Source organism: Cebus imitator, unplaced genomic scaffold (genome assembly GCF_001604975.1).
Source record: "Cebus imitator isolate Cc_AM_T3 unplaced genomic scaffold, Cebus_imitator-1.0 Scaffold30, whole genome shotgun sequence".
NCBI classification, from domain to species: domain Eukaryota; kingdom Metazoa; phylum Chordata; class Mammalia; order Primates; family Cebidae; genus Cebus; species Cebus imitator.
The window spans coordinates 3,791,498-3,802,305 of NW_016107345.1; the positions used below are offsets into that span (position 1 = coordinate 3,791,498).

The window sequence follows — 10,808 nt, forward strand, 5'->3', positions numbered from 1 at the left end:
TAAAAAAAAAAAAAAAGGAACAAAAAATTATATGAAATCTACTCTGCCTGTGTTGTATAAATGCAGTGACAAAGCCTGAATGACAACACATCTGTTTACAGCATGGTTTACTGAATATTTTAAGCTCACTGTTGAGACCTATAGGTCATAATAAGATTCCTTTCCAAATATTACTGCTCATCGACAATGTACCTGTCACCTGGGAGCGCTGATGGAGCTGTACAAGGATATTAATGTTGTTTTTGTGCCTGCTAATACAATATTCATTTTGCAGCCCATGGACAGAAGAATAATTTTTTTTTTTTTTTTTTTTTGAGATAGAGTCTAGCTCTGTTGCCCAGGCTGGAGAGTGCAGTGGCGCAATCTTGGCTTACGGCAACCTCCGCCTCCCAGGTTCAAGCAATTCTCCTACCTAAGCCTCCCAAGTAGCTGGGATTACAGGCGCCTGCCACTACATCTGGCTAATTTTTGTATTTTTAGTAGAGATGAGGTTTTGCTATGTTGGCCAGGCTGGTCTTGAACTCCTGACCTCGTGATCCACTTGCCTTTGCCTCCCAAAGTGCTGGGATTACAGGCATGAGCCACTGCGCACAGCCTCAAGGAGTAATTTTGACTTTCAAGTTTTATTACTTAAGACTTTTTTTTTTTTTTACTTTTTTTGTTCTAATTTTTAATTTTTATGGGTATTTTACAAGGTTATAGCGACCACAGATAATAATTCCTCTGACAGATCTGGGCACGGTAAACTGAACACCTTCTGAAAAGGATTCACTATTCTACATGTTATTAAGAACATTCACGATTCATGGGAAGTGAAAATATCTATCAACATAAACAGGAGTTTGAAAGAAGTTGATTCTAAACCCTCCTGAACAACTTTGAGAGGTTCAAACCTTCAGTGGAGGAAGTAACTACAGATGTGATGAAAACAGCAAGAAAACTCGTGTCAGAAGTGGAGCCTGAAGATAGGACTGAATTACAGCCTTCTCATGATAAAACCTGAATGGACGAGGAGTCATTATATAACCAAAGAACGTGGTTTCTGGAGATGGAATCTACTGTGGTTCCACTCAAGATGCTGTGAACACTATTCAAGTGATAACAAAAGATTTAGAACATTACATAAACTTAATTGATTAAGCAGTTTCAAGGTTTGAGAGGACTCATTCAAATTCTGAAAGAAGTTCTACTGTGGGGAAAATGGTATCAAACAGCATCACATGCTATAGAGAAACCTTTCATGAAAGGCAACAGATGTGGCAAACTTCGATGTTGCCTGACTTTTTAAAGAAACTGCCACAGCCATCCCAACCTTCAGCAACCACCCCCTAATTAATCAGCAGCCACGCACATTGAAGCAGAATCCTCCACCAGCAAAACCATTATGACTTGCTGAAAGCTCAGAGGAGGGTTAGCATTTTTTAGAAACAAAAGATTTTTAAATAAAAGCATGTCCATTGGTTTTTAGATATGCTCTTGCACACCCAACAGACTATGTAGTATAGCGTAAACATAATGTTAACATGCTCTGGGAAACTGAATAATTCATGTAACTAGCTTTATAGAGATACTTGCTTTATTGTGGTGGTCTAGAACTGAACCCATACTATCTCTGAGTTATGCTTGTACATAGAAAAATAAACAGAATTTTATAGTTTTAGAGCTGTGAACTTCCTTAGGACATTCATTTCAATGCCTACGATTTAAGTAGCTCACTTAGGTCACAAAGCTGAGGCATTAGCATATATTTGTATATACATACAAAAATTTTAAAGCATCTATACCTATAATAATCTGTTAAGGTATGCTTCTGTATGCTAAAATGTTTATCATGAACTTGTATAACTTTGATAAAAGTGAGAATTCAAAGAAATAGGAGGAGTTTCACAAGTATAGAATTTACAACTTTCTTATTTGAATTAAACAATTTAAAGTCAGTAATGACTATATCCATTCTTACCTGAATGGCATAAGCAGCTGAATCTTGAGCTCGGCTATTATCAGCATATGCAAGGTAAGCTCTTGTTAGCTCCATCAATAATCCATAGGCAAAGCTTAAATCTTCTACTCCAGTCTCAATTAGAAAAATAAAAAAAAGAAAATTCCAGGATAACTGGTATAAATTTTCTTAAGGTATATTGTTTCTTTCATGGTAAATTTAACTTAACTGCCTAAGTGAATTTAACTTAGGCAAAGGAAAAGACAGTGAGGTTAAACTAAGTTTGGTATCAAGACTAAATATAATCTGTAGCTAAGAAGCCAAAAGGTAAAGATTTTTAAGCTATTTCTAAAGTGTACAAAACATTATTCAACTTTTCCATAGCTCCAACAATTTGCGTTGTTTTTTAACCATTAAAAAAGCAAAATGTAGGCCAGGCATGGTGGCTCACACTTATAATCCCAGCACTTTGGGAGGCCAAGGCGGGCAGATCATGAGGTCAGGAGTTTGAGACCAGACTGGCCAATATGGTGAAACCCTGTCTCAATTAAAAACACAAAAATTATCCAGACATGGTGGCATGTGCCTGTAATCCCAGCTAATCAGGAGGCTAAGGCAGAAGAATCACTTGAATCCAGGAGGCAGAGGTTGCAGTGAGCCGAGATCACACCAGTGCACTCCAGCCTGGGCAACAGAGCGAGATTCTGTCTTACACACACACACAAAAGCAAAATGTATACATAGCATTCACTAAATTGCATTCTGGAGAGCCCAAGAGTCATTTGAGAAACTCTAAGAAATAATTTTAACATACCCATATATTGTATGCTATTGGAATTTAATTCTTAGAGATTCACAATGCACATAGATACATTAAAAGTCCTTAAAAAAAAGCCACCTTTAATTTTGCTCTATATGGATTTCCCAAATTCATTTGACTACAAAACATTTTTATACACACACTTTTGTAATATCCTGGATACTAGTTTTCCATAGAAACACTAGCAATCAGGTTTAAAAAGTAATATTTAAAGAAATGTTTGGGCTTTAAGTATTGTCATTATTATGATAGGAAGCTTTATTTACAAGAATACAACACCCTAGGTGGGGCTCAAACTTTTTTGGCTAAAGGTTTCTGCAATAGTATTAAGAAATAAACTCCCAACTTTAACTAATTGTCTGGTTCTAGGTCAAGTTGTCACTAAGGAAAATCTGAATGGTTCTTTATAAATGGAGTATATAAACCTCAATAGGACAGAGAACTCTTTTGTCATTCCAAATTTCCACTACTTACCACAAATGTAAAACCTTTTCCTTGAGTTTCAGTTGTTGAAAAATCTAATCGACCTGGATCTATCGCCCCCAATTCCCCTAAACATTCCCCACAGAGCAACCGAGCTTGAGAGTTTGCATCTTGGCAACCTTTCAAAAGCACTGTCACCAACTGTGAGATAATAGGTTCTACTGTTTCACTGTCTGTTGCATACTTTATCAGTTTTTCCTAAAATAAAAGTAGAAAGAAAATTTAAACATAGTTTCTACAAACTAGTATGTTTTCCTTTACTAGGAAGCTTAAAAATATTAAGGAATATCTAACATAAATATTGACAAAATTAAATTTTTGTATCTGCAATCTTTTCAGCTAGTTTTTGATGAGTTCACATAACATAGTTCACAATATGTCCTGTAAAATTAGAATCATTAAATGTTTGAAAGTCTTTAATCATTAATCCAATAAACAAGCATTACTGTGTATTATATCGGTATACAAAAAAAAAAAAAAAAATCCAGTAAAACAAGTCTTAACAAGTTCACAGTCTAAAAGGAAAACAAATAACTAAAATATCATGATATGTACAATAACAAACATATTTATATAGCAAAGAAGCAATGAAGGAGATAAAAAAAAGAGTAACTTTTAAAGGACAGTGGACAAATATTTCAGTAGATAGTGAAGCAGGAAGAACTATTAGGTAAAACAAGAAGTTTGAAAAGTGTATAAAAACTAGTAAAGGAAAAAAAGATATAGAAAAGGGTTCTGTGAGGATGGAAAAAAAGGTCGGAAGAAAGGCAGCCTAATGATAAATATGTTAATTCTAATAGTCTTTTTTCAGCTATCTCTTCAGGATGCTGTAATAAATAAAATGTTAAGTAAGAAGAAACTATTCTCAAGCCAGTGAAGATTTAGATATCCTACTTGTGTGATCACTTTAGAACTACTTCATTTATATTATTTTCTTTCTAGTAAAAGTAAAGCATATAGAAGCATCTCAAACTCCATGTGAGAAATGTAATGAGTAATCCAAATTAGAGTAATAACATTTCAAAAGAAAAATGAAAAGACACTTATTCTTATCCAGAATCTTCAATAGCTGATTTCTTAAATAACATTACAGGTTAATTCAGCTGTAAAGACACACACACACATACACACACACACACACACACACCCCCACCCACCCCCTGGTAATCAGTTAAAAGTAAAACTCAGATAAGAAGTGTCAGTTATCATCATATGCTAAATGTTCATATATACTTGGGTCTATTTCTAGACCTTCTATTCTTTCCCACTAGTCCGGTTATTCATACACCAGTTATCTCTTTGTTATGGTTGTAGTGGCTACAAAGTATATTAATGTTTGGTTGGGCTACTATATTCTCATAATCTTTTTTTTCAGAGGAGGAGTTTACTATTTTTACATGTTTATTTTTCCCTATAAACATTTTTACAAACTTCCTACAGTTAAAAAAAAAAAAAAACTTTGATGGCACTTTCATGGGGGTTGCATTACATTAATTAACCTAAGGAGAATTGAAATCGTTATAAATTGAACCAACCTACCCAATAATAAAGGATTGATATAGTTTAGATATCTGTCCCCTCCAAATCTCTTATTGAAATGTGATCCCCAGTGTTGGAGGTGAGACCTGGTGGCAGGTGTTTGGGTCATGTGGGTGGATCCCTCATGAATGGCTTGGTGCCATCCCTGTGGTAATAAATGAGTTTATTGTTCAGGTGTAAGCTGGGCTCCATTAGTTCAGGTGGGAAATGGTTATTTAAGAATGTGGCCCTCCTCCCATCACTTTGCTGCTCCCTTTCTCATCATGAGATATGCCAGCTCCCCTTATCCTTCTGCTATGCGTAAAAGCTCACGCTTGCTGAAACCCTCACCAGAAGCAGAAGCTGGCACCATGCATCCTGTATAGGTTGCAGAACCGTAAGCCAAATAAACCTCTTCTTTTTAGTAAATTACCCAGACTCAGGGTAATTTATTATAATTCCTTTATAGCAAAGCAAACAGGCTAAAGCAGTGATGGTTTTCATTTAGTTAAATCTATTACCTATTACCCTTTTGTGTCTTTCAGAAGTGTTTTAAAATCCTCCTCTTGTTGGTTTATGCATTTCTTGATTATTCTCAACTATCTTGTTTTCCTGTTGCTATTGTATATGGGGTGTTCCAAAAAATTTTCTACCTGGTTATTGCTTCTTATATGAAAATTATTAATTTTTACGTTAATTTCATATCCCCTACGTTACTGAATTCATGTTTTATCAGTGATTCTCTATAATTTCCAAAGTATATTAGCATAAAAAACAAAGATAGTTTTACATCTTTTCCAATTCTTAAGTCTCTGATTAGCATATCATCTGTAAATATTTACATCTTTTCCAATTCTTATGTCTCTGATTGCTTTCTTTTGCCTAAATTCCTTAGCCAATATCACCAACTGAATGTGAAATAGTGCAGATAATAGGAAACCTTGCTTTCAGTGGGAATGTTTCTAGTTTCCCATTAAGTATGTGTATATGTATATGTGTATATGCTTCCCATTATGTATGTATGTATACACATAGATAAAAATGCATATATATGGACACATTTAGTATATATTAAGTTAATATTCATCAATTTCTGTTTTCTTGAGTGTTTTCATTTGAAGTAGGGGATAAAATTTGTCAAAGTCTATTTGGCATCTATAGAAATTGTATGATTTTCTCTTTATATCTATTAATATAGTGAATTATATTCATGAATTGCTAAGTATTAACTATCTTTGCAGTACTGGAATAAAATGCAGCTGGTCATGGGGTAATGTGGGTTTTTTGTTTCTGCTTGTTTTTTTTTTTTTTGAGACACAGTCTTGCTCTGTTGCCCTGGCTGGAATGTAGTGGCATAATCTTGGCTCACTGCAGCCTCAAACTTCCCAGGCACAGCAGTCTGAGCTTGACTTGGGACATTTTAGTTTGGTGGGGGGTGGGGCGTGTCTGCCACTGCTGAGGCTCTGGCAGGCAGTTTTAACCTCACCTGAGTAAACAAAGTCACCAGGAAGTTTACACAGTGACTAGGCAGAGCACACTGCAGCTCAGCAAGGCCTCTGCAGGCAGAATATATCACTAGACTCCCTCCTGCTGGGCAGGGCATCTCTGAAAAAAGGCAGCAGCCAGTCAGGGACTTATAAGTAAAGCCCCCACCTTCTTGGGACAGAGCCCTGGGAAAAAAGGCAGTTGTGGATATAGCTTCAGCAGACTTAACCATCCCTGCCTGACAGCCTTGAAGAGAGCAGCAGATCTCTCAGCACAGCATTTGAGCTTTGATAAGTGATAGGTAGTCTCTTTAAATGGCTCCCTGACCCCCATGTATCCCCCTGTATCCTGTGTATCCTCCCAGCATAGGCTGACAGATACCTTGTACAGGAGAGCTCTGGCTGGCATCTAGTGGGTACCCTTCTGGGATAAAGCTGCCACATGAAGGAATGGCAGCAATCTTTGCTGTTCTGCAGGTGATTCCCAGGCAAGCAGGGTCTGGAGTGGACCTCCAGCAAACTCCAGCCAACCTACAGCTGAGAGGCCTGACAATTAGAAGGAAAACTAACAAACAGAAAGAAATCGTTTCAACATCAACAGAAAGGATTTCCACTCAGAGACCCCATCCAAAGGTCACCGATGTCAAAGACCAAAGGTAGACAAATCCATGAAGATGGGAAGAAACCAGTGCAAAAGGGATGAAAATTCCAAAAACCAGAATGCCTTTTCTCCTCCAGTGTATTAAAAATCCTCACCAGGAAAGGAACAAAACTGACAGAGAATGAGTCTGACGAATTGACAGAAGCAAGCTTCAGAAGGTAGGTGATAACAAACTTCTCCGAGCTAAAGGAACATGTTCTAACACAATACAAGGAAGCTAAGAACTTTGCAAAAAAAAGTAGCATGAAATGCTAACTGAAATAAACAGCATAGATAAGAACATAAACGACCTGATGGAGGTGAAAAACACAGCATGAGAACTTCATGAAGCATATACAAGTTTCAATAGCCGAATCGATCAAGCAGAAGAAAGGATATCAGAGATTGAAAATCAACTCAGTGAAATGAAGTGAGAAGGCAAGATTAGAGAAAAAAAGAGCGAAAAGGAATGAACAAAGCCTCCAAGAAATATGGGATTATGTGAAAAGACCAAATCTACATTTGATCAGTATACCTGAAAGTGACAGAGAGAATAAAACCAAGTTGGAAAACACTCTTCAAGATATTATCCAGGAGAACTTCCCCAACCTAGTAAGGCAGGCTGACATTCAAATTCAGGAAATACAGAGAACACCACAAAGATATTCCTGGAGAAGATCAATCTCAAGACACATAATTGTCAGATTCACTTGGGTTGAAGTGAAGGAAAACATGCTACGGGTAGCCAGAGAGAAAGGTCGAGTTACCCACAAAGGGAAGCCTATCAGACTCACAGAGGATCTCTCAGCAGAAACCCTACAAGCCAGAAGAGAGTAGGGGCCAACATTCAACATCCTTAAAGAAAATACTTTTCAGCCCAGAATTTCATATCCAGCCAAACTAAGCTTCAGAAGCAAAGAAGAAATAAAATCCTTTACAGACAAGCAACTGCTAAGAGATTTTGTCACCACCAGGCCTGCCTTACAAGAGCTCCTGAAGAAAGCACTAAACATGGAAAGGAACAACTAGTACCAGACACTACAAAAACATACCAAATTGTAAAGACCATCGACACTTTGAAGAAACTGCATCAACTAATGGGCTGAACAACCGGTTAGCATCAAAATGGCAGGATCAAATTCACACATAATATATTAACCTTAAACGTAAATGGGCTAAATGCCCCAATTAAAAGACACAGGCTGGCAAACTGGATAAAGAGTCAAGACCCATTGTGTGCTGTATTCAGGAGCCCCAACTCACGTGCAAAGACACACGTAGGCTCAAAATAAAGGGATGGAAGAAGAATTTACCAAGCAAATGGAGATCAAAATAAAGCAAGGTTCACAATCCTAGTCTCTGATAAAACAGACTTTAAACCAACACAGATCAAGAGACAAAGGACATTACATAATGGTAAAGGGATCAATACAACAAGAAGAGCTAACTATACTAAATATGTATGCGCCCAAGACAGGAGCACCCAGATACATAAAGCAAGTTCTTTCTTTTTTTTCTGAGACAGAGTCTTGCTTTGTCACCAGGCTGGAGTGCAGTGACGTGATCTTGGCTCATTTTGCAACCTCTACCTCCCAGGTTCAAGGAATTCTCCTGCCTCAGCCTCCCGAATAGCTGGGACTACAGATGTCTGCCACCACGCCCAGCTAATTTTTGTATTTTTTTTAGTAGAGACGGGGTTTCACCATGTTGGCCAGGATGGTCTCAATCTCTTGACTTCATGATCCACCTGCCTTGGACTCCCAAAGTGCTGGGATTACAGATGTGAGCCACCATGCCTGGCCTATAAAGCAAGTTGTTGAAGACCTACAAAGAGACTTAGTCTCCCACACAATAATAGTGGGAGACTTTAACACTCCACTGTCAATATTAGATAAATGAGACAGAAAATTAACAAGAATATCCAGGATTTGAACTCAGATCTGGACCAAGTGGACCTAATAGACATCTACAGAACCCTCCAGGCCAAATCCACAGAATATACATTCTTCTCAGTACCACATCATACTTATTCTAAAATTGACCACATAATTAGAAGTAAAACGCTCCTCAGCAAATGCAAGAGAACAGAAATAATAACAGTCTTTCAGACCACAATGCAAACAAATTAGAACTCAGGATTAAGAGACTCACTCAAAACCACACAATTACATTGAGACTGAACAACCTGCCCCTGAATGACTACTGGATAAATAATGATATGAAGGTAGAAATAAAGATGTTCTCTGAAACCAATGAGAATGAAGACACAACGTACCCAAATCTCTGGGACACATTTAAAGCAGTGTGTAGAGGGAAATTTATAGCATTAAATGCCTGCAAGAGAAACAAGGAAAGATCTAAAATTGACACCCCAACGTCACGATTAAAAGAACTAATGGAGCAAGATCAAACAAATTCAAAAGGTAGCACAAGACAAGAAATAACTAAAATAAGAGCAGAATACTGAAGGAGAAAAAGACACACAAAAAAAACTATTCAAAAAATCAATGACTCCAGGAGCTGGTTTTTTGAAAAGATCAAAAAAATAGATAGACTGCTAGCCAGACTAATAAAGAAGAAAAGAGAGACGAATGAAATAGATGCAATAAAAAATGAGAAAGGGGATATCACCACTGAAGCCACAGAAGTACAAACTACCATCAGAGAATACTATAAACACATCTATGCAAATAAACCAGAAAATCTAGAAGAAATGTACAAATTCCTGGACACTTACACCCTCCCAAGACTAAACCACAAGAAGCTGAATCCCTGAATAGACCAATAACAGGTCTGAAATTGAGGCAGCAATTAATAGCCTACTAATCAAAAAAAGTCCAGGACCAGTCAGATTCATGGCCGAATTCTACCAGAGATACAAAGAGGAGCTGGTACCATTCCTTCTGAAACTATTTCAAACAATATAAAAAGAGGGTATCCTCCCTAACTCATTTTTGAGACCAACATCATCCTGATACTAAAACCTGGCAGAGCCACAACTAAATAAGAAAATTTCAGGCCAATATCCATGATGAACATTGATGCGAAAATCCTCAATAAAATACTGGCAGCAAACAGATTGCAACAGCACACATCAAAAAGCTTATCCATTACCATCAAGTTGGCTTCATCTCTGGGATGTAAGGCTGGTTCAACATACGCAAATCAATAAACATAACCCATTACCTATATAGAACCAAAGTCAAAAATCATATTATTATCTCAATAGATGCAGAAAAGGCCTTAGACAAAATTCACCAGCCCTCCATGCTAAAAACTCTCAAAAAACTAGGTATTGATGGAACGTATCTCAAATAATAACTATTCATGACAAACCCAGAGCCAGTGTCATATTGAATAGGAAAGAACTGGAAGGTTTCCCTTTGAAAACCAGCACAAGACAAGGATCCCCTCTCTCACCACTATTCAACATAGTATTGGAAGTTCTGGCCAGGGCAAACAGGCAAGAAAACGAAATAAAGTTATTCAAATAGGAAAAAAGGAAGTCAAATTGTCTCTATTTGCAGACAACACGATTATATATTTAGAAGATCCCATCGCCTCAGCCCAAAATCTCCTTAAGCTGATTAGCAACTTCATCAAAGTCTCAGGATATAAAATCAATATGCAAAAATCACAAGCATTCCTATACACCAATAACAGACAAACAGCCAAATCATGAGTGAATTTCCATTCACAATTGCTACAAAGAGAATAAAATACCTACAAATACAACTAACAAGGGGTGTGAAGGACCTCTTCAAGGAGAACTACAAGCCGCTGCTCAAGGAAATAAGAGGACACAAACAGATGGAAAAACATTCCATGCTCATAGTTAAGAAGAACCAATATCGTGAATGTGGCTATAATGCCTTAAGTAATTTAGATTCAACGCTATCCCTATGGAGCTACCATTGACTTTCT

The 10,808-nt window shown here is 37.2% G+C and overlaps 1 protein-coding gene across 3 annotated transcripts in view; it reads right to left on the reverse strand.

Annotated features, from left to right (window-relative positions):
* Positions 1-10,808, reverse strand: part of ATR (ATR serine/threonine kinase) — a 133,418-nt gene that overhangs the window by 69,043 nt on the left and 53,567 nt on the right. For all 3 annotated transcript variants that reach the window (XM_037736836.1, XM_037736835.1, XM_017523751.2), the window contains 2 exons: positions 3,234-3,440; positions 1,961-2,074 (listed from right to left, as the gene is read on the reverse strand). In XM_037736836.1, coding sequence (XP_037592764.1) covers positions 1,961-2,074; positions 3,234-3,440 — 321 coding nt within the window. The remainder of the gene's footprint in view (positions 1-1,960; positions 2,075-3,233; positions 3,441-10,808) is intronic.